Source organism: Aulostomus chinensis, chromosome 10, assembly GCF_037954235.1.
Source record: "Aulostomus chinensis isolate RoL2024-O1b breed Wild chromosome 10, RoL_Achi_v1.0, whole genome shotgun sequence".
Classification (NCBI taxonomy): domain Eukaryota; kingdom Metazoa; phylum Chordata; class Actinopteri; order Syngnathiformes; family Aulostomidae; genus Aulostomus; species Aulostomus chinensis.
In genome coordinates, this window is record NC_141329.1 from 28,348,321 (window position 1) to 28,371,818 (window position 23,498).

Genomic DNA, 23,498 nt, shown 5'->3' on the forward strand with positions numbered 1-23,498 from the left:
GCTGAGGGAGAATATGGTACAAACTTTTACGATGACTTTTTTTAACACTTTTTTTCTCTCAAATGAACACCAACAAGAACACAGCAGTACACGGTACTTCCGAGAGCTTTGGACGGACAAGAACATTTCAAATTAAACCTGATCGGCTCGGTCGATGTTGGAGGCGGAACCCCGACTGTCCTCTGCTCTCCATTGGTTGTTGAGGGCGCGTATCTGCCGGCCCATTGGTCCTTTTTGTGACGAGGGCTTCCCCTTCAGTTGTATATTGGCTTGTAATTGCTCAGGGGGCGGGGCTTAGTTTGAACGAGCGTCCCGGCGCAGACAGAAGCAGAAGAGTGTCGGGTTTCAGTCTGCGACTCGTAGCCTGAAGCTAAGCTAATTACAGTTCTTCTACAACACGACGCCCGGGACAAACGACGCCTGCTATCCCAGTCAGAACGGCTCCGTTTGTCACTTTGTTTAAAAAAAACACAAGTTGAGTTCATTTGTTTTTAAAGTTTTAAAGTGACGCGGGTGTCATGGCGGAGGGAGCGGACGGCGGTACACTGAACCCCGCAAACAAGAAGCCAGCAGCGCGGAGGAAGAGCCGACAAAACCGGCAGAAGGTGTCCGGGAGCCGGGTGAGTCCGTCCGATGCTGACACGGCTAACCGAGAGCGCCTCGTCCCGTTGGCTTAAGTTAACACTGAGGGACTCGACAAGTGACCTGTGGACTAAATAAAGTTAAAAGATAAATGTAAACACTCGCCTGCAGTTCTCTTCCTCCCACCGTCGAACCTTTTAAGTGAAAATACCGAAACGTAAACGCAAGGTGACGGAACAGCTACTTCAAGCCTTGCTGATGTCAGCTTCGTAAAGCAATCAACGTAATCAATGCAATTTCTAATTAATATTCTAATTAATTTGCCAAAATGATAAACTCCAGCTGACGTGTCACAGTCTCGGGACATGTGACCAGATGGTTTACCTGGCGTTAAGGTCATGTGACTCTGAGGGGTCACGAGGTCACGGCATCATCAGTTGCCCATCTATAAGATGCATCAGATTTGGAGAGGAAATGCTGCTGCAGCTGCCAGAGGGCCCAACCCTCAGGATCGAAGGTGATCAAACTCATTGATCCTCAGGATTGATCACCATCCATCGGTCATGTGACCATCTGTCATTGGAGATGCTGGTTTGCTACTCTGGTCCATTTGCTTTGGCAGCAGTTGCTGTTGTGTACTGTAATGCTGAGGAAGGTGTGTGTGCGTGTGTGTGTGTGTGTGTGTGTGTGTGTGCAGGTTAGTCTGGAGAAGGTTCTAGGTATCAGTGCTCTCAGTAGCAGTGGTTTGACCTCTGACCCTAACACTGGACTGATTGCCTATCCTGCAGGGTAAGTCTTGCGTCCTCTGACACACCTGCATGAAGGCACCACAACCCCAAAATGGAGCAGCTGCTGACGTGTGTGTGTGTGTGTGTGTGTGTGTGTGTGTGTGTGTGTGTGTGTGTGTGGTGTTTCAGGTGTGTCATTGTGCTGCTGCACCCACTGAAGAACCGAGAGACTCACATTATCAACTCGTCCAGGTAAATCTCACATTCATTCAATCTCCCAGGTGATTTGAGGTCATGTGATAAAAGTGGGTTGTCACGGCAACCAACATGAGTGAGTAATGATGGTTTTTTTGTTATTGTTGTTTGTTTTCAGAAAGCCTTTCAGCGCGTTGGCGTTCTCTCATGATGGAAAGCACCTGGTCACTGGCGAGGTAAGAGGAGCACCTGAGTATGGGGGGGGGGTGTCACATGACCTCACAGTCGAGTGTGTGTTTGTGTTTCAGAGCGGCCACATGCCATGCGTGCGAGTCTGGGAGGTGGGCGGAGGTCAGGTGGCTGAAGTTCAGAGTCACAAATACGGAGTTTCCTGTGTGGCGTTTTCCCCCAACAGCTGCTACATCGTTTCCGTGGGTTACCAACACGACATGACTGTCAGCGTGTGGGACTGGAGGGTGAGAGCGCACATGCACACACACACACACACACACACACATGCGCGCGCACAGGCTCACCTCCTGCTGCCACTCGTGGGACACTAGAACGATGCAGAACTGGACAAGAACCAACCAGAGAGGAAGGAGACGGTCTGAGGCCCCCACGTGCTGGACCCCCCCTGTACAGAGTCCTGCTCGTGGCCCCTCCTGTCCACCTGCTGTACGACAGCAGCTGAAACTGAAACTGACCAACTGGACCCAAACGGTTTGTTTTCCAGATCAAATATTCTGGAATTCCAAGATTTTTGCCGTCAACACGGACTTCTTTCTTGTCTCAGTTGCTGGATGTGGTCCAGATGAGTGAACGACAATTAGGGTTTATTAAAACAGTTAAAATAATTGCTTCTTCAGTTTGGAGAAATGATGTTTGAAAAATAAACACAGAAGTGAAAATGATGATTTGTTACATAACAGAAAGAGTTTATGACAGTAACCTCAAAGAGAGGACAAGCACCAAGTTGTGTTTCCTGTGTGTGTGTGTGTGTGTGTGTGTGTGTGTGTGTGTGTGTTTGTGTGTGTAGAAGGGCTCAGTCATTGCCTCCAACAAAGTGTCCAGTCGAGTGGCCTCAGTCTCCTTCTCCCAAGACAACAGTTACTTCGTAACCGCTGGCAACAGACACGTCAAGTTCTGGTACCTGGACGCCTCCAAAGAACGGCGGGTAACTGGCCGGTGAATCGCGGCTCGTCGCTGTCTGTGACATGTGATTCTGAAAGGTCTTTATTTGTCCTCTGAAGGTGAACAGCACAGTGCCTCTGATTGGTCGCTCAGGGTTGCTAGGCGACCATAAGAACTGCGTCTTCAGTGGAGTGGCTTGTGGGCGTGGCCTCATGGCGTCCAGTACCTACTGCATCACCAGCTCTGCTCTGCTCTGTCTGTTCAACAGCAGGCGGCATCTGGAGGCCTGGGTCGACCTGAAGGTCAGAGGTCGCATCTGATGATGTCAGTGTTGCTGCTGCTGCTGTTGTGGTTGAAGTTGATGTCACTGATGTTGTCAGACAACGTCGGCGAGCTGTCTCGCGGTCAGTGAGGACTTGGTCTTCTGCGGCTGTGCTGACGGTGTGGTCCGAGTGTTTGGGCCGTCTAACCTGCAGTACATCGCCACCCTTCAGCGACCTCACCGTCTGGGGGTCGACCTGACACGGAGCCCACAGCCCAGGTGGGAGCGACACGCCCACCTGCATATCACCTACCAGTACCTCGACCAACCACGGTGTGTTTGTTTTTCCATAGCACCCCTGGAGCTCAATACCCTGACACCCTGGCCCTGACCTTTGACCCCACTGCCAGACGCCTGACCTGCGTGTATAACGACCACAGCGTTTATGTTTGGGACGTCAGAGACGTGAGGAATGTCAGGAAGCTTTACTCTGCATTGTACCACAGCAGCTGTGTGTGGAGCCTGCAGGCAAGTACCACACTGCTACGAGTTCTAGTACTGGTGTAAGGCGGTACTGCATACAACGATGAAGGCGTCCAGGTGTGTTTGACGGCGGGTCTCGGGTCCTCAGGTGTATCCAGATCTGTGCGACCCGTCTCAGGCTTGTCTCCCCCCGTCCTCCTTCCTCACCTGCTCCTCTGACAACACCATCAGACTGTGGAACCCCAGCACCCCCGCAGGACATGGAAACTTCTACAGCAACGTGAGGCTCCCACACCCGTCGCTTAACTCCACCCACATGAGTGACTTCATTTACACATTAACTCCACCCACAAGAGGCACCACCTTCACTTACCGAGCTCAGTCCACACAAATTATCTCCTCCATCCGTAGCAGTACCTGACTCTCTCTCTGTCAGGACCTGCTGAGGATCGTGTACATGGGTGAGGACACACAGCACCTGCAGGCGGAGGGTGAGCGGGTGGAGACTGCCGGCGCTGACGGGAAGGCTGGGATCAGAGTGCTGGCCATCAGTCCTGATGGGCGACATCTGGCGGCCGGAGATCGAAGCGGAAACCTGCGGTGAGACAATCACAGGAAACGCATGAATCAGTGTTATTAGTGGTGGTGGAGTGGATGACGTCACGGCCGGCGTGTGGTGGTGGAGTGGATGACGTCACGGCCGGCGTGTGGTGGTGGAGTGGATGACGTCGCGGCCGGCGTGTGGTGGTGGAGTGGATGACGTCATGGCCGGCATGTGGTGGAGGAGTGGATGACGTCGCGGCAGGCGTGTGTGTGGAGGAGTGGATGACGTCGCGGCTGGCGTGTGTGTGGTGGAGTGGATGATGTCGCGGCCGGCGTGTGTGTGGTGGAGTGGATGACGTCACGGCCGGCGTGTGTGTGGTGGAGTGGATGACGTCGCGGCCGGCGTGTGTGTGGTGGAGTGGATGACGTCGTGGCCGGCGTGTGGTGGAGGAGTGGATGACGTCGTGGCCGGCGTGTGGTGGAGGAGTGGATGACGTCACGGCCGGCGTGTGTGTGGTGGAGTGGATGACGTCGTGGCTGGCGTGTGGTGGAGGAGTGGATGACGTCATGTGATCTGCAGGATCTTTGGTCTGGAGTTTCTGGATGAGCTGGTGAAGATTGAGGCTCATGACTCGGAGGTCCTGTGTCTGGAGTTCTCCCCCACCTCCACTGGTATGTCCTCAGGTCAAAGGGCCCCTGGCCAGTCCTCTGACCCCAGATCAGTCAGTGTCATCATTCGATCAGGTGGAGACACTGATGGAGGCCCTTCTCGTTCAGGTATGAAGCTGTTGGCGTCGGCCAGCAGAGATCGACTCATCCATGTCTTCAACCTGGAGAAGAACTACGGTCTGGAACAAACCCTCAACCACCACTCCGCCTCAATCACTGCCGTCAAGTTTGCAGGTGACATGTACACACCTGGGCCTCACCGGTACCTGGACACAACCCTGGCAGCACCTGTCTCTGACGGCAGCGGTAACCTCTATCTAACTGTGTCCCCCACTTGCAGGTGAGAGTCCTGAGGTGCGGATGGTGAGCTGTGGCGCCGACAAGAGCATCTACTTCCAGACTGCAGAGCAGGTAGACCCGTTAGACACACTGAGGACTCGCTTGAGATGCACACACCCAATGACCATGTGTGCGTTTCAGGTGGTGGCGCCGGAGGGCGTGTCCTTCTGTAGGACTCACCACGTGGTGGAGAAGACGACGCTGTACGACATGGACCTGGACTCCTCAAAGATGCACGTTACTGTCGCCTGTCAGGACAGAAACGTTCGGTAAAAACCAGAGTGACGTGCAGCTGCCGCTCATGGGAGATGTAGTTCTGACCCTGTGTGTGTGTGTGTGTGTGTGTGTGTGTGTGTGTGTGTAGGGTGTACGATGTGGTGACAGGGAAGATGAAGAAGTGTTTGAAAGGTTCATCCAGTGAGGAAGGAGCTCTGCTGAAGGTAGGATTGATTATCAGGTATTGATTCTTCGGTGCTGTGACCTGTATGTGAATGTTCAGCTGTCATTCATTATTATAACAATAATAATAATAATTATAATAATTAGTTAATTTATTGAAATGTAAACAATAAATTATTATTATTAGGCAGTGTATAATTCATCTTACAGCATTTTTCATTGTTCTTTTTTATGATTTTATAGAAACAGAAATGAGGGGCGCACACACACACACACACACACACACACACACACACCTGCTTGGCCTGACTCCTGGTTGTCTGTTAGCTAACTAGCAAGTGATGCTACTGTGAGCTAAAGAGAGAGTCAACGGCTCCGATCACGTTAGCATCCTGTTATTGTTACTGCTCCTTATGTCTTAGGGTTGGTGGTCAACTGTTGATCAGGTGGTGGGGGTCGTGATCAGGGGGTGGGGGTCGTGATCAGGGGGTGGGGGTCGTGATCAGGGGGTGGGGGCTGTGATCAGGGGGTGGGGGCTGTGATCAGGGGGTGGGGGCTGTGATCAGGGGGTGGGGGTCGTTGATCAGGTGGTGGGGGTCGTTGATCAGGGGGTGGGGGTTTTGAGCGGTCGATGTGGAGCTGCTGGTCTCAGGTAAGACGGTTATTCATGTTTTAATTTCCTGACCTCTGTCCTCTGCTGTGATTGGCTGATGTCTACAGGTCCACATGGACCCGTCAGGCTCCTACTTGGCCACCAGCTGCTCTGATAAAAACATCGCCATCTTTGACTATGAGTCCGGGGAGTGTGTGGCCACCCTCTTTGGACACTCAGGTAAGGGAACTCGGCGCACCTGTAACCACCGCTGCCACCATCCCCTCTGAGCCTGAGAGTCGCCATGACAACGTCAACCTAGATTTCACTGATTTAATCGTATCAAACGTATCAGAGTGATGCTGAATGAACGACATCAAGATGGTGTTTTGGACAAAGACTTTATTTGTGGCTGAGCAGGTCTGTTTCCATGACAACGACATCAAATGCAGGTTTTCTGAATGGAGTTCTGATCCACGTTTGAAATTGTTCTTGACTTGGGTGGTGGGTGCTCCGCCGTGAGTGTGGCGTGACGCTAGAGGGTAATGCACGTCTGATGTCTCCTCAGAGATCGTCACCTGTATGAGGTTCAGTCACGACTGCAGACACCTGATCACCGTGTCAGGAGACAGGTAACCAATCACCCCTGGGCGTCCTCGCCACGATCATCTGACGTCATGCTTAGTGAAGACTTTTGATTAGGTCAGCAAATCCGACTCAGCGACACGTGTGGTGTTCTCGTGTGCAGCTGCGTGTTTGTGTGGCGTCTGGATGCTCACATGACCAGCACCATGAGGAAGAGGAGGGGCCTCAGGAGGCTGACGACTGCTCCCGCCGCCTGCAGCAGCAGACAGATCAGGTGAGATGTCAGCAGGTCATGTGGGTAGCTTCAGTCAGCTCACCTTCATGTTTGTTTCAGGAGGGAAACCTTCATCACCGGACCTTCATCTCAGCTGCCTCTCATGGAGGAAGAGGAGGACGAGGCGTGTGAGCTCAGGACGCCAGCCAGACCGGACGCCAACGGTGAGGAGGCCTGAGTCGGTTCTGTTTCCTGACGAGAGCCTGCCTGTCGGACGACAATGAAGCTCGTTTGTTACAGCAGTTGCTAATGTTAGCGTTGCTCATCTGCTAGCAGTTGTATCGCTGCGATGAGTCTGACACGTCCACGTTCTCTGCAACACGAGCACAAGGAACGGATGATGTCACATTGAAGTCATGGGATGTTTGAACACACCAGCTGACCGATGATGTCGTTGTAGTTGCAGACACGCCGCAGCTTCAGACCAACGGGAAACTGCCGCTGTGGTTCAGGAAACTGGTCAGTAGTTCATCAGTATTCAATCCATCGACTCATCAGTGGTCTGTTGATGGGTGGCGTTCATCCTGTGTTCAGCAGGGGCAGGACAGACCCTCCTCCAGCATTCAATCAGACACAGACCTCGAGCCTCGGCAGGGGCGGGGTCGGTGGGCGGAGCAACTGAATCCTCTGACCATCTGCTCGCACTGCTCACCAAGTCCCACCAAGAATCTTGAGGAAGAGGAGCACGGGGAGGAAGACGAGGACTACTTTCATCCTCAGAGTCTGGAGAGCCTGCTGGGAGATGAGGAGGTGAGGAAGAGGAGAGGGGAGGGGAGGAAGATGAGAACGACGCTCATCCTCAGTCCAGAGTCTGCGGGGACGCGGGTGGGAGGGTCACGATGAGTCAGCTGACGTGAGTGTGTTGTGCAGGTGCTCCAGACCGCAGGTGAAGGTGCGAGCAGCTACATCCTCCAGTCTAACGACACCAGCAAAAGGTGAGGTCACGCTCGCATCATCGGGCGGGGGGGGGGTGTGTCAAACCAACTGCTGAATGTTGAGTCTCTGCTTTCAGGGAGTTTGATGTTCAGGCGACCAACAGGCCTCCATGTCCAGGCCTGAAGGAAGTTGGAGGTCAGGAGGTGGAGCCCATGTGGCACAGTCACCTGAGTCCAGATTCTGCCTGCTCAGAGGGGTCAGCAGGGAGTCTGGAGCCGCAGCAGGACGCGGGTCGGTAACACCTGAGGTGGCACCTCACCTGAAAAATTTGCCTTTTGAAGTACTGATCAACAGCACTGACTGTTGGCAATGGCACGGTTTCTCTCGTGGTCACAACAGTGGCGTGCTTCTCTCGTGACAGACACGGACTCGCTGAGTCAGAGCAGCTCGGTGGGCAGTTCAGGTCTGGAGGAGGACGAGGACCGAAACTCTCTGCAGAACCACTTCGATACACTGTCCCACGGTTTGACTGACGGTACCGCTTCCCCTCGCCGCTCATCAGACCATCTGTGTCCTTACCTGCAAGCTGACGCATCTGTGACCTTTGACCTTTCAGAGAAGTTTGACACTGACCTAGGGGGCCTGCAGCCTCCGGAGGAAAAAAACTTCCTGAACCCACGACTCAGCATCTCCACCCGCTTCCTGTCCCGCTTCCAGGAACGAGTCAGGTGGGTTCATGTCCTACACACCATCGCCTGTTCACGATCTCTACCAAGCTCGTCTTCTTAGCAACAACTGTTGATTGTTTTAGGGCGTGGCCAAGCCGAGCTCCGCCTCCTGCCTCCATCCTGTCCAGGGTCTCAGAGGAAAGCTGCCTTGGGAACACACTGGTACACAAACATGCCTGAAAGTCACCTGGTTGGTCTGAGGCTTTTCACCGTGTTGCTGCCAAGCAGGTTTAATCTGCTGCATGTTACCGTGGTGATGTGGAGCCCGCTGTTACCGTGGTGATATACACTACACTAATAATCGGAGTAGTATTAGTGTCTAGCACTCAAACAGGTTGAGGTACCTCTGACCTATGAGGTACCTCTGACCTAAGAAGTTTTACTTTGACACAAATCCTTGAGCGCTTGCTGGACCTTTGAAGGATCTTTGATGTGCTCCATTCCTCCATGGTTACCATGGTGATATGATCCAGTGAGAAGGGAACCACCCACTCTTCCTGTTTGCGTATCTTTTCAGGTTCACTCAGTGTCTGGCAGCGACATCACTTCCAACGAGTCAACGAACAAAGAACAGAGCGGTGAGTCATCCTGAGAGAACCCCGTCACACTGGTTCCACTGTGGTTGAGGGGTCTTTTTAATGAGTGACATCATCGGCTGATTGGTTCGGCCATGATTTGATTTGTCAGCCAGGTGAAAGTGATGAAAACTTTTGATTCTGAAGATGTTTGAAGCTGCACCTGCGCGTGTGTGTGTGTATGTGTGTGTGTATGTGTGTGTGTGTGTGATCCCAGTGAGAGACAGCCGATCTGTCGTCCGTCACAGAGTGGCTATGAGCCACCATCGACCGCCTCACCACCCACCACGCCGACGTCACACAGCAGTGCTCGTCCAATGCAGACAGACGCTGGGAGGTGTGTGTGTGTCACCTGGGTGTTTGGGTTCAGCTGGTTTTGTTCTTTTCTCATCACATCTTACGGTTAGAGGTCAAACTGGGGGCAGGTTTCTCTTCACTCAGGGTCACTGGGGGAGTCGGTTGCTGCTCAGGTGGGTAGCAGCCTAACGGTCCGTGTGGCGGCAGTAGCGTCACATGATCCGGATCAGAGGTTTGACAGGGACACGAGAGCAAACAAACATTGAGTCTACGTTCTTTATCGGTCTCACCGCCAGAAAACACCTCTAGGATGCCACGAGAGGTCCAGCAGGGGGCGCCAGGGCTCAGTTACCAGGGAACTACTGCCAGCTCCAGAGCCAAGGTGAGCCAGGACCCGCCCACTTTGTCACAGGAGGATGGGGATATGGATCTGGACCAGACCAGCAGGTAGCACATGATCCATCTTCTTGCTGCTGCTGCCACCAGAGAACAAGAATGTAACCAGACGCTCCCCGTGGTTCCTCTGCTCAGTATAACTCAGGTACCTGCAGCAAAGTGCCCGTTGTTGGCCACGCCCACTGAGGTGAGATCACCAGGTGGACCCAGGACATGGAGTGTCAGCAGCATTGAGGACACTCTGACCAATCAAACCCTGATCCTCAGCCCTGCCCCCTCAACTACACCCACACCAGATGTCATCACCACTGACATCAGCAGCCAGAACCAACTGGGAGGAGCTGAGGGCAGAACCCAGACTGGTAGTACTGAGGATACTGGGAACACTGGGAATGTCTCTGGACTCACATTTGTTCTGATGTCTTCTTTTTTTGTCCTTGTTCTGATTTTAGAATGTTACATGTCAGGAGCTCAGGTGTGCACTGATGCCGCAACTGCGTCCTCTCCTCTGTTAGAAAGGCTCCGCCCCCCTCAGACAGGTACGTGCCTGCCCTGCCTCTCCACGTGGGATCAGTCACCTGCAGCGCTGCTGTCTGAGGATCTGGGGGGTGGTTTATGTCCAGGTGCCGTGGAGGAGCCAGTCAGTCTGCAGCAGTGTCAGCAGCTCACCAACGAGCTGAGACAGGCGGCGAGACGAACACTCCACCTGTACAGACAGGTGAGACGGACACGTCCACCACCGTGTGCCCTGAAGTGTCCCCAAGTCGCTCCTCGCGAGAAAGAAACGTGCTGTCGGACGTCTCTGAGCTTCGGTAGTTTCTGTTTTGACATTTTTCCGATCTTCGTTTCAGCTCAGCGCGTCGTCCTGCGGCGGCAGCGAGCGGCGGCTGCACATGAACATCCTGCTGGAAGCTTTTGATGCAGTGGAGTCAGAACTGTGGGCAGTGCTTCAGGCAGACAGGCGGCGCCGTGGCGGCAGTCTTGAAGATGCCGGGACAACGTCCCTGCTGGAGAGATACTCAGAGCTGCTGGTTCAGATGACCCAGAACAAACTGAACCGGATATGAACTCACTTTAAGGTCACTTCTGTTCCACTCACGCACCTGAATGGACGCCAGGATCCATGCCCCAACTGTTTTATGTGTTTCTTAATAAATCTTCAAGTTTTTTATTTGCTGCGTTTGAATTTTTACCCACTGAAACATGGCAGGGTGACAGGAGAGTCAAGGAAAATACAGGAGTAACAATAATAAGATGGTTGTCTCCAAACTTCCTGGAGGGCGGGGCTTCACTTAGACCAGAATATTCTGGTTCCAGGTTCTGCCATCACGTCCTTTTATAATTTTGTTTTGCCTGATTGAGTGTGAGAGTCACCTGGCCGAGTGACACCAATTGAACGTCCAAGCCATCAGGCGAGATGCTCAGACGTGCTTCTGTCACGGGTTCAGGTTGGACGAAACACAAAGGTGAACCGAGTATCGAAGAATGGGAGGAAACTGTAGATTAAAAAAAGGAATGAAGGTAAATTAGACATTTGTACTGAGTACTGTGGTACCACCAGCTGTTCCCAGATTGTGTGTATACATATATATATGTGTGTATATGTATATATATATATGTGTGTATATGTGTATATATATATATTGTTGAGTTTTCATTTGCCATATTACTGAACTATCACACAGTAGGTCCGTTTCTTTGTGGTTTTATTCGTTTCATCACAGCTCTGGAAAAACATCAGTAGCCATGGCATGTGCTCCGTTCCGAGTAAAAAAAAAAAAATCACCCACAATGCATTTCCACAACAGAAAACAAAATAAAATAAACAATCACGTGGTCGAGGTATATTTCTTTCAATACATGCAGGAATAACAATATGAGAGCACATTATTTTATGAGAATATGCAACTAAAAACATAATATGAGAACACAGAATTTAACATATATGTATGTGTATATATGTATGTGTATATATACACATATATGTGTGTGTATGTATATATATAGAGAGAGAGAGCGTACATATATACGGTGAACGTAGAGAGGGAAGTTCGTCGGCTGCCGGACTCTACCTGCCTACTCTCGGCTTTTCTCGGCTGTTTTCGGGGGGGGGGGGGGTCAAGCGCCTTGTTTTCCTTTTTCTCACCGAAATGCGAACCAGAAAAGCGGAAGTGGACACTGATTGGCTGACAGACGCGGCAGCTGTCAGAAAGACGCAACTCCAAAATAGAAAAGAAAAAAGTGGAAGATAAACAAATATGGCTGCGTTTTGAGGAGCAGCTGATCCCGAACTGTCCCTCATCTCGGCGGGGAAACGGCATGAAGCACCCCGGGCAGCGGGCACCATGGCCGCGGCGAACGTGACGGAAGCCACCGGAGTCTCGGCCGCGATCGGCGGCGGCGGCGGGGCAGCGGAGACCTGGAAGAGACACATCGTTCGACAGCTGAGGAACCGAGACGAGAAGCAGCACGACACATTCCAGGACCTAATCCGATTGTGTACGTGCACAAATTCTCTCCCACCTCTCCAGACGATGTCCAGGTAGGCTGCGGGCGCGTAGCCGATGACGTCAGGATGCTACAGCGAAGTTAGAAGTTAAAATGGATGGGATGTTTTTCAGTGTTTGTGGATGTGAACGCGTTTCCTGGGTTCGCCTGGCAAGGAACCTGGAACACTGATCCAGTTCGAGGTAGTTGGTGTGAACTTGGTAAATCTAGCCCCCCCCCCCCCCCCCTCCACCCACCTGCACCAACTCGTGGTTGCCCAGCATCGTGCCAATAGCGCTGCTTCAAACACGTCATAGAGGTCGGAGAGAGCGGAGGCGTGAAGCAGCAATCGCATGATGTGCCTCATGCGAAGTTGTCATGTGTGAATGCAGCTGGTGGAACTGGTTCCCACTGACCAGGAACTGGTTCCCACTGACCAGGAACTGCTCACAAATCTGCCATGTTTGTTTTTAGATACGCGCCTGCTGGAGAGAACCAGTCTCCTCCTGACCTGCTCCACCAGGTGAACCTGCGTCCAGTCAGTCCCTGAATGCACCGCCACACACCTGAGCATGCCTGACCTCCGTGTGTGTGTGTGTGTGTGTGTGTGTGTGTGTGTGTGTGTGTGTGTGTAGACTACCATCCTTTGACAGAAGCTCCGCCTCCTCCCTACTGCTCCAGAACAACCAACTGAAGAAGGTCACAGGAGAGGTCTGACCAGTGTGATGTCATCAATGCGGCACCCATTTCTCTCAGATCAACAGTTTGTTTGTTTGTTCATGTGGGGGGGGGGGGGGGGGTTGGAGATTAACGTGATGTTTTCTTCCTCTGGTGTAGTTGGCGTTTCAGGTGGTGGAGCTGCAGCGGCAGGTGAAGACCAAAGATGATGTCCTGGTTGCTCAGAAGGACAGGTGACACACACTCACACACACTCACACACCCTATACATGCACTTGTGGTTTAGTGCCATAAGCGATCGACTGTCATCTTCATGACCTTCACGTTTCTCCAGGCTCCAGGTGGGGGCATGTCAGCTGGCGGCAGCTCTCGATGACCGTCAGCGGCTACAGCGGCAGGTGGTGCTGGTCCAGGAGGAGAACAAGGCGGTGAAGATGGAGTACGATGCGCTGCTGGAACGGCAGTGTAGGGCAGAGACCAGTCTGAGGGAGGAGAAGGCGCGCGAGGCTCACCTGCTGGACGACATGATCCACCCCAAACAACAAGCCGCCGCCCGCTTGAACAGCCGCAACGAGAGACGCTCCAGGTACGGGCCAACGCCTCGTTCTCGCTGGACCCTCAGAGGTCATCTGACCTCAGATACCGGTAGATGGCCTGTCAATCAAACAACCATCAGCTGTGTATTTCTTGTTGTGTGCCCAGAACTCGAGACACCAACCTGCAGAGGGAGCTGCAGACAGCTGCCAGGTCAAAGGTCACAGTCGACAGGTGAGACCCTCATTGAATTTGGAGGCTTGTATTTCGGTCGTTTCCTCTCAGCAGGAAGTCGAGCATGTAGATGTGAGAATGCTTTGTGCTTCAGCTCGTCTGGGGCACCGACCTGCAGACCATCATCTCCAAAGACCCCGCCCACAGAGAGACGGCACGCCCGCCTTTTCAGGTGAGAACGCACCTACGTGGAGCTGAGGGAGGTTAAACCAACAGCCGTCTCATCGGTCTGTCTTTGTCTCAGATCGGTGTCCGCCACATCGCCGAGGATCCTGACCTCCATCAGAGAGATGTTTGAGTGAGTAATGACACGAGTTGCGAGTCTGTAACGCCTGAGCCTGAAGCCAGCAGGACCCCCTCACAATAGAGGGGTCAGGGTCTACAAGGAGGGTTCAGGGACTACCAAGAGGGTTCAGGGTCTTCTAGGAGGGGTCAGGGTCTATGAGGAGGGGTCAGGGACTACTAGGAGGGTTCAGGGACTACTAGGAGGGTTCAGGGTCTACAAGGAGGGTTCAGGGACTACCAAGAGGGTTCAGGGACTACTAGGAGGGTTCAGGGTCTACTAGGAGGGGTCAGGGACTACTAGGAGGGTTCAGGGTCTACAAGGAGGGTTCAGGGACTACCAAGAGGGTTCAGGGACTACTAGGAGGGTTCAGGGTCTACTAGGAGGGGTCAGGGACTACTAGGAGGGTTTAGGGACTACTAGGAGGGTTCAGGGTCTACATGGAGGGATCAGGGTCTACTAGGAGGGTTCAGGGTCTACATGGAGGGGTCAGGGACTACTAGGAGGGTTCAGGCTCTACTATTTCCTTATAATTTTGAGGAAACGTGAGATCAGATATTTTGGTTTTATGACATGAGCAACTCAAGATGCCTCTGTGTGGCTGTGTGATGTCATCAGGAAGAGGCGTGGCCACTCATTCGGCAGCCTGGAGGAGGACCAGCTGTGTTTTGGAGGACTTTGTCTGTCCGCCAGAGTTCCTGTTCGGGCACTTCAGGTCCTGGTAAGGGGCAGCAATCATGATGACTGGGGGTCTTCCCTCCCCAGACTCTACTGTTCAGGTTTTGAACTTTTCATGACAAAAACTGCAAAACCCATGATGCTCAGCTGCAGTTGCCATGGAGACAAAGCAAATCACAGTTGTGGATCCGGGTGCACTGAACCACTGAGACCAGAACCAGGAAGTGGACCTGCTAAGTGATAAAGGGTTGTATTGTTGTCCCATGCAGGACGCTCATGAGCAAGGCATCAATGCTGTGAGGTTCAGCTCTAGCTCCGCCCTGCTGGCCACCGGGGGAACTGATCGGGTCATCAAGCTGTGGGAGGTGCGAGCAGGTACGCTGCCGCCATGTCACCTGTACTTTGATTGTGTTTGTTTGTGTTGTGACCTACATTATGATGTCGACAGGCTCGCTGACACACAGAGCAACGCTGAACGGCAGCACCGAGGGCATCACCTGTGTGGAGTTCGACCCAACAGTGAGTATTCGACACCTGAACCTGATCTGTGCTCTGACCTCTGACCTCTGACAAACATGGAGTTTTGTGGCTCAGGGTTTGAGGATCCTTGGTGCATCCTACGACATGTCGGCCCTTTTATGGCGTCTGGATGACTCATCTCCAAAGGTAACTATGACAACCCATGGGAGGGGGGCTATAGAGCCACTCCCTGATCACCTGTGTGTGTGTGTGTGTGTGTGTGTGTGTGTGTGTGTGTGTGTGTGTGTATGTGTGTGTGTGTGTGTCAGCTGACTCTGACAGGACACAGCAGGAAGGTGACGGCGGCCAGGTTCAGTTCTGTTCATCAAGTGGTGACAGGCAGTGCAGACAGAACCATCCGATTGTGGGACCTTCAGAGAGCTGCCTGTAAGACCGATCAATAACTGATGTTACCGATCGATGGTAACTAATCAATGACTGTTGTCATTGACCAATAACTAATTGAAAGATTGATTTACGTCAGGTATTCAGGTTGTCAAAGTGTCATCGTACTGTAGTGACCTGGTTTGCTGTGAGAACTGCATCATCAGTGGACACTTCGACAGCAGGATCCGAGTCTGGGACACCAGGTATTCACCTCTTCACTCCTCACCACGTCACCATGTCACTCCTCACATCACCATGTCACTCCTCATCATGTCACCTGTCACTCCTCACATCACCATGTCACTCCTCATCATGTCACCTGTCACTCCTCACGTCACCATGTCACTCCTCACCATGTCACCTGTCACTCCTCACATCACCATGTCACTCCTCACCATGTCACCTGTCACTCCTCACATCACCATGTCACTCCTCATCATGTCACCTGTCACTCCTCACGTCACCATGTCACTCCTCATCATGTCACCTGTCACTCCTCACATCACCATGTCACTCCTCACATCACCATGTCACTCCTCATCATGTCACGTCACTCCTCACATCACCATGTCACTCCTCACCATGTCACCTGTCACTCCTCACATCACCATGTCACTCCTCACCATGTCACCTGTCACTCCTCACATCACTCCTCTCATCACCATGTCACTCCTCACATCACCATGTCACTCCTCACATCACCATGTCACTCCTCACATCACTCCTCTCATCACCATGTCACTCCTCACATCACCATGTCACTCCTCACATCACCATGTCACTCCTCACCATGTCACTCCTCACATCACCATGTCACTCCTCACCATGTCACCTGTCACTCCTCACGTCACCATGTCCCTCCTCACCATGTCACCTGTCACTCCTCACCATGTCACTCTTTAGCACTTCACCATGTCACTCTTCTCTCCTTGAACTTCTCCTTCATTCCCTTTGCCATCACCATGGCAACTCCCCATCTCCTCTTGTTACTTAGCAACAGCTCAGCACACATCAAGGCCTCCTCCCCCCTCCTCTCTTGAGGGAAACTGAAGCCTCCAATTAAACTCCAGCATCAGCCTCCCTGCAGCTGATTGGACAGATCTGATTGGTTCTCGGGCTCTGATTGGTCAGATATGTAAACTGCTTAGCATGAGGACAGAAACACGCATTCATGAGTTCCTCATGTTTATGTGATCATGTTCAGTGACACATGGGTTCAGGGCTCTCTCAATGGAGTCAAGTGGGCCCTTGAGGAACTGGGAAGGTCCATAGAAGGCGGAAGGTTCTGTTGGGGTCCTGGAGGGTCTGTGGGGGCCCTGGATGGTCTGTGAGGGGTTATGGGAGTCTATGGGGGTCCTGTAGGGTCTGTGGGTGTCCTGCAGGGTCTGAAGGTGTCCTGGAGGGTCTGTGGGGGTCCTGAGCCAATTTAGGAATAAGTTGCTTGTGTTGGCCGTCTAACAAAATCTACTAGAACTTGTTTGAAAATATCAAGGTTTCCTTTCCTGAACCCTGATTTATGTGTCATGTGACCACTCTCCAGTTGCCCGTAGGCGGACCAGCTGGAACGTCCTCACCATTTGTGCTGTAATTTGTGTCACAAGCTTATGAAGTCTGTGTTGCATTCAGGGCCAGCAGCTGTGTTCAGGAGCTTCCTGCTGCGGGTAAAGTCACATCCCTGGACATCAGCTCTGACCGCCGCCTGCTGCTTAGCTGTTGTCGTGACGACTGCCTCCAACTGGCTGACCTGAGGAGGCGGAACAACGACCGCATGTGCTTCAGGTAGAAACATCACGTTAAACTTCAGAGCCCCATGAGGCCTGCGTGAGCATTTATACATCTGTTTATTTGTGTGTGCGCGTTGGTTCTCAGGGCAGACGGCTTCACCTGTGGCAGTGACAGCACCAAAGCGGTAATCAGGTTAGTCGTTTCATCAGCTTCTTCACTTTCGGCATCATCAGTCCCCTGTGCATCACCATGACAACGTCTGCTCCTGCAGCTCCGCCCCATTAAAAGCCTTGGCCACTCATCTGGAACGGAAGGCTTTTACTGTAAAGGAGTCTGTTTATGAGAACAGTCAGGGTCTTGTCCAGGGATGTGACTTGGGACTCGTTGGTCATCGATGTCATCATTATGTCATCGATCTTGTTGCTTGATATTTTAGTCGTCTAATAATTAATTGAAGGGTAAAAGAGAGAATTTGAGTGCAACTTGCAGCAAAATGACCTGAACTCGAGAGATGAATTCATCTCTAGTCCGTTGAGGGTGGTTGAGGTTCTAAATAGAACCCCCGTCCGACAGGTTGCCCCTGTCCAACAGTCTTACTCTTTAGTCCAGATGGATGCTTCCTGGCCGCAGGCTCAGCTGATGGAACGGTCTACATCTGGAACGTCTCCACTGGCAACCTGGAGACACGCCTACCAGACAAACACAGGTCAGATGATCAACTTGAGAACCAGTTGAAGATAGTTTTTAATTTGATGGTGTAAGATAAAGCAGAACGATCAGAGGCTCCAGGACCCTGAGGAACACCTTGTTACAGTTCCTTTAACAACTCCTTGTGGACTTTCTCCCCTTCAGTTCGTCTATCAGCGCTGTGTCGTGGGCCATGTCTGGCGAGTATGTGGTCAGCGTGGACAAGAGTAGGCGGGCCGTCCTCTGGAGTGACATCTGACGCAGACCATCCTCGAGGAGGTTGTGTTGTCATGGCAGCACCCCGTACATCACACATCACCTGACCATGGGAACCCATGTGAGAGGGAATGTTTGGTGCGTTTTTGGACCAAAGGGAACTCAAGTTATTAACATGACGGCATCATAAACTCATGATAAAGAGTTAGCCAGCAAACAAAGGGCTATCATCTGGTCGGTGTTTCAGAAGTAACGACTCGGTCTGGGCCACTGAGTCAACAAGCTAAGATGGCCGACATTAGAGCTGGTGACTGGTTCTCAGACCAGCACAAATTTTTATGGATGTCTTTCAACTCATCATACTTGTTGTTACGATCACAGGTGTCGTTGTGCCTTTTTATTCATCCAATGAAGAATTGGATCTCAGAATTGTCATCATTAAGCTGGAGAATCGAGTGGACCTCAAGCCTTGTTTACAATGTTCTAATGCTTCTTCTTCTGGGAACTTGAGAGCTGCTGCTTCAGATGCCAGATGGTCAGGTGTCCCTCAGGTTGGAGTTGCCAGTCCAGTGGTCTGATTTGAAAACTAGTAATTTCAAAGTCTACTCTATACAGTTTTATTTACATACACACTACGTAGTGTGTACCTTACATTTATTTTGCCTCTCAGTTGATAGTGTGTGTGGGTGGGTGGGTAGCGTGTGTTGTCCTCCAGCTGGTTTCCTCTTCCAGATGTCTGGGAATCTGAGGGCTCTGCAGTGTCTTAGCTGTTCTCAGGACTGCGCTCTTCTGGACAGACACCTCAGATGTTGTACCTGGAATCTGCTGGAGCTGCACTCCGAGTTTGGGGGTCACAGCCCCCAGAGGCCTACTGTTGGCTTCACCGATTCCTGGTCAGGGCAGGTGACAAACTTCCAGCTTGGACCCTTAGGCAAGGTTCTTAATGCAACCAGCCTACCTCAGGATGAGTGAAACTAATATAAGTTACACTGGCTGGAAACAACAATGGCCGAGTCATGTGCGAGGGAACCAGGGTAATCTGATGAGAAATGAGCTGCTGGAGCAAGACATAGATGGACCGGAGCAGATCTGGATTTGTTGGAATGCTACTACTGACCCCAGCGAGAGGGGCTGCATGGGACACTTGCTTGGAACCCCAACATCTAGACAACTAGAGATTGATTAGGTACAACCAACATGCTACTGCAAGGAGGAGGAGAGGGGATGTACTATCATCATAATCCACACACTCCCAGATCGGGGACCAATCCCCACAAATACCAACCTTTGACTCAAGGGCGACTCACCTGAAAATGAAGATTAAAACCAAGCTGGACACCCTGTCCCCCAGGACCTGGTTACCATGGCTACATGATAAATTACCCTCTGAAAGTCGGCTAGAAGGTGTGAATCCAACACTACAGACTATCACCACTAGGACCGTGACTGAGATCAATGAGGTGATGGACACCACAGCAACAGGGATCCTAGAGATGCTTGGCTACAATATGACCCAAACCCCATCACCCCCATGGAGAAGGAGGCTGGAGAACCAGATCAAGGAAACCCAGGGAGAAGTTCGTCAGCTCTCAGAGCTCCAGAGAGGTGTGAGGAAGATGAAGTGACACCCAGGAAGAACAACAAGCTGGCCAGACCTGAGGGCTTGGAGACTGCCAACCAATGCATCACATCTCTGACTACCCACCTGAAGAGATACAAAAGGGATGCCGGAACCAGGAGAATAAATAGGATGTTCTCACAGAACCACCCAAAGAATTCCCTCAGTGGCACGGAAGTAACACCCCAACAGATCCGCACAGGGCTGAGACAGAACAAGACTGGAAGAGTTTTGAGAGAAGCAGGTATCTCACATGCATCAGCGATCCTCAGTGCCTAGTGGATGTTAGAGCAGACCACAGCAATATCCCAGAACCAGATCCAGTAACCAGCTCAATGGCAGACATCCAAGACAGAGTGTCAGGTGAGAAGTGCTTGACAGCACTGGGCCCTAGCATGATCCACACCTACTGGCTGAAAAAAATAATGGTACTCTATGAACACTTGGCAGCACAAATGAACCAGCTGCTGATGGACGGGACCCTTGTAGAATAGTTATGCCAAGGGAGGACAGTCCTGATCATGAGCCACCATGGAGGGTCGAGCCCCTGCACGGCATGTACCACCACCACCAGATAGAAGAAGTGTATGATATCAAGAAATCCTACCAGTCGGTACAGAGGCACTACTCATGGCAGCACAAGAGCAGGCACTGAACACCAGATGGATAGGGGCCGGGGTCTAGATGACCAGACAGGACCCCAGGAGCAAGCCGACCAAGATGCCCCTGAGACAGTTCAGCTCATAGTAGCAGGAGGGAAGATGTGGGCAGGAAGAGCCCCCTTGGAGCACCAGAACCTCACGACTGCATAGTGGACAGGAACATCTGGACTGAGTCTGGGCTGGAGGTCCCAAGGTCTGAATGGACCATCCTAAGGTGGTGCTAACCGCCCAGCTAAGATCCTGGGGGACTTCCAGTTCCAGACAGACTAACTGGTGCTGGCTGACCAAGCAGACCTTGTGCTGATGGACCACTGACATAAAGGTGGAGGTGATAGATGGAGCATCCAAGAGACAGCAGGACTGGAAGAAGGAGCCCAGGAGCTGGAGGAGAGGACAGTGGTGCCACTGGGGGCTGTGACCCCCAAACTGGGAGAGCGACTCCAGCAGATTCAAGGTACAACATAAATGTGATCAACTGATCATTTGTCTTTTCATCCAGAATTTTGTTTTGTTTTCAATATTTTAAGTTTTGATGTTGTTATTTATTGTTGGTTTTGACCCTTGTGACCTTCATGTTTTTACATTTGAAAAAAGGGAGAAGGGATGATTCTTTAAACGTGACATTTATTTTGCTGGAGGCAAACTGCCTGCCAGTTCAGACTCAGGATGCCCCTGAGGGACCAGAAGCTTCTTAGCTAACCATCATCTTTCCTGCTTAGTGATGTTGCCCAGAGTTTCATCTGTAGAGAGGGAAACAATATCATCAATTTATTAATGTACATTTGTGATGGTTTAAGGATCAAATCCTCTCCTGATGAGAATTTTGTTATTGTTCTAAAATGCACAACAGAACATTAGCTGGGGTAGCTTTCTGCGGGCTATCATCTCTTGCTCGTGAGCCTACTTGCAGGCTTGCTAAGTGACAAACCAAACAAATGCCTCTGTGGTAGAGAAAATTGGGATGTGTTATTTTAGGAGGAAACAAATTCAAATTCAAAGTGGCACAGCCTGATTGGTTGAAAGCACAAACATCGGAACAGAGTCAGTGCAGTACCAGAGATTCAAACACTTTCTTTCTGAACGTAACGGAACTAATGAAGAATAAATCCTCTGTCAAACTCACCTAATGGCTTGTTACTGACTCCGACTCAATAAAAGAATCATTACAAATGAACACGTCATTTGAGTCGTTCATCAACACGATGATGAAGATGATGATGGTCAACGTGTCAGCATGTCTCAGGTGGTTAAACGTGGTTGGAAACATCTCAGTTGGGATGTGCAGGTCCCGTCCAGGAGCCCCCTCAGTCTGCCCTGGTGCTCGTGACTCCAGTTAAGGTGGCGGGCAACCACGCGGAACCCAGTCTGGCTTCCTTTTTGTTTAAAAACTACGATGTGATGTGGAGGAGATGAAGTGATGCCGCGGGTGGTTTGTTTCACAATTTGCTTGTTAATGAGCAACAGGAAGCAGCTGCTGCCCCGGCCACCTGACTCTTGTGCGGGACCCCCGGGGTCCGTCTGGGTCTTCATTTGCGTCGCTGTGACATGAATGTGTGAAGGTGTACAAAGGACGTCTGAGGCCTCGAGATTCTGTCACCTCAGATCATCACGCATCTCTCCTTGTCTTTCATATTGAACTTTTTTTATTGGTCTCATCTTGATTGTATCGGACAGGTTCGTCGAGATGGAGAGATGTGAAATAACAGAATAACGAAAATGGTGGAAAGCATCCTGTCATAAAACCAGGAAACAAAAATTTCCTGACGATGTTTTGAATGGCCTGCATCTCCACGCCTGCACCCAGTCTGCACAGCACAGAATGGGTCTGACATTGGTGGTAATAACCCTTAAACAGGCTTTAACAGTCAGCCTTTACAGCCACGTTGATACTCAGGTAAAATTAAGCTTGTGAGTCATGTGACCATTGTGACTGGATGAAACGAGCCATTTATTAGCAAAGTAGGTACAACGAGATTATTGTCATTAACACCAACGACTAAAGTGCGCAGTGAAAGGACAGAAAACATTTGATTGAATTTGCAGGATGATTTGTGTGCTGACTGAACGCATGAGTCAGGAGGAGCTCCAGTACACCTTAAAAAGAGCTGATGCTCGTAGTAACTGCTACGCTAATGCTAACATGCTAATGGGAATGCTCAGGGTGTGAGGTCATTCCTCAGGAATCGAAAAACTCAATACTAGCGTCAACATGCTAATGCTAAAGCATGCAACTGCTAGTAGTCATGTTCCCTTTAAGTGGAAGGTCGTCATTTCTCTCTCAGTCCCTCTGGGGGGGGACAGGGAGACGGTAGAACTGGACTCTGGAAGGAGTCTGTGGAGACGCAGTTAGAGTTGTGTTCTTGTGTGAGGGAGGTTTTTGATGGTTCGTGACGCTTGGAGGGTCTCTCTTGCTGTAGAGGGACAGCTCGTGCAAATCAGGAGATGTTTTCCTTCGATCCTGGCTAGAAAATATGTGTCTGTCGGGCAGTTTGTAGATTGGAGGTCAATTTAAGCAAAAAAAAAAATCTTTGAGGAATTTGAAGTTTTGCTTCATTGACTTCAATCGTTGAAAATAAGGGACAAAAACTGCAATTTTTTTTTTTAAAGTATGAAAGCGTAAAGACATGAACAGTTTGAGAGTTGAATGATTCCTGCTGCGCAGCGTGATGGAGGTCAAAGGTCAAGCAGTAACTCATGTGACCAAGTTACAGGAATAAACAAGCTCATGAGAAAATAAGATTTTTATCAGTTAATGTCGATATAAAATGATAATACACAGGAAGTGATTCTAGGTTAGTCCTTAAACCATAAATAACATAAACAGAAGAGTGGCTGTAAATGTTAAATACAGGAAAGCGTCTGTATCGTGAATGTAGGATAATCAGAGCAAATCTTTCTATACGATTTCGGATGATGAGAATATTATTCTATATAAATGAGTATGATATATGTAGGATAATTACAAGTTTTATTCTATATTCTATATAAATTGGTCTTCATTATGAGATAATTAGAAGAGTGAGTCTATGGGAGGGTAACTCCCCCTCCTGAGGAAGAGGTTGTTAAAGGGGGTGGGGGGAGTTTTTCCTCTCCTGCTGACGGCATGACGACGACTTCCTGAGCGAGAGAGAGA

At 50.9% G+C, this 23,498-nt stretch overlaps 2 protein-coding genes across 10 annotated transcripts; both read left to right on the forward strand.

Moving 5' to 3' along the window:
• The first annotated feature begins 303 nt into the window (after positions 1-303).
• wdr62 (WD repeat domain 62) lies at positions 304-11,455 on the forward strand. 4 transcript variants are annotated; one of them, XM_086216861.1, is made up of 34 exons: positions 304-620; positions 1,280-1,371; positions 1,500-1,562; positions 1,684-1,741; positions 1,814-1,981; positions 2,545-2,682; positions 2,759-2,941; positions 3,020-3,180; positions 3,255-3,429; positions 3,533-3,664; positions 3,821-3,984; positions 4,508-4,599; positions 4,705-4,830; positions 4,937-5,007; positions 5,077-5,204; positions 5,300-5,375; positions 6,055-6,166; positions 6,495-6,558; positions 6,675-6,785; positions 6,846-6,949; positions 7,186-7,244; positions 7,320-7,535; positions 7,656-7,720; positions 7,798-7,952; positions 8,083-8,196; positions 8,278-8,389; positions 8,473-8,551; positions 8,907-8,967; positions 9,182-9,301; positions 9,558-9,708; positions 9,793-10,019; positions 10,110-10,196; positions 10,281-10,375; positions 10,509-11,454. In XM_086216861.1, the coding sequence occupies exons 1-34, from the start codon at positions 519-521 to the stop codon at positions 10,722-10,724; spliced, it is 4,077 nt and encodes a 1,358-aa protein (XP_086072987.1). In that variant the 5' UTR covers positions 304-518; the 3' UTR covers positions 10,725-11,454. The 4 variants fall into 4 exon arrangements, with proteins under 4 accessions (XP_086072987.1, XP_086072986.1, XP_086072985.1 ...); XM_086216860.1 differs by having other exon boundaries at positions 7,323-7,535; positions 10,110-10,375; positions 10,509-11,455; XM_086216859.1 differs by having other exon boundaries at positions 10,110-10,375.
• A 367-nt stretch (positions 11,456-11,822) lies between these two features.
• On the forward strand, positions 11,823-21,487 carry atg16l2 (ATG16 autophagy related 16-like 2 (S. cerevisiae)). Of its 6 annotated transcripts, none has more exons than XR_015118228.1 (18): positions 11,823-12,156; positions 12,619-12,667; positions 12,780-12,855; positions 12,982-13,055; positions 13,157-13,408; positions 13,525-13,590; positions 13,685-13,762; positions 13,835-13,888; positions 14,492-14,594; positions 14,821-14,926; positions 15,000-15,070; positions 15,146-15,217; positions 15,340-15,457; positions 15,555-15,660; positions 17,084-17,236; positions 17,327-17,374; positions 17,756-17,888; positions 18,035-18,087. XR_015118228.1 is itself a non-coding variant. In XM_086216873.1 (18 exons), exons 1-18 carry the CDS (start codon positions 12,003-12,005, stop codon positions 18,126-18,128), a joined length of 1,776 nt encoding a protein of 591 aa, XP_086072999.1. In that variant the 5' UTR covers positions 11,823-12,002; the 3' UTR covers positions 18,129-21,487. The 6 variants fall into 6 exon arrangements, 3 of the variants coding, with proteins under 3 accessions (XP_086072999.1, XP_086073001.1, XP_086073000.1); XR_015118229.1 differs by having other exon boundaries at positions 17,774-17,888; XR_015118230.1 differs by having other exon boundaries at positions 17,332-17,374; positions 17,787-17,888; positions 18,035-18,080.
• The last annotated feature ends 2,011 nt before the right edge of the window (positions 21,488-23,498 follow it).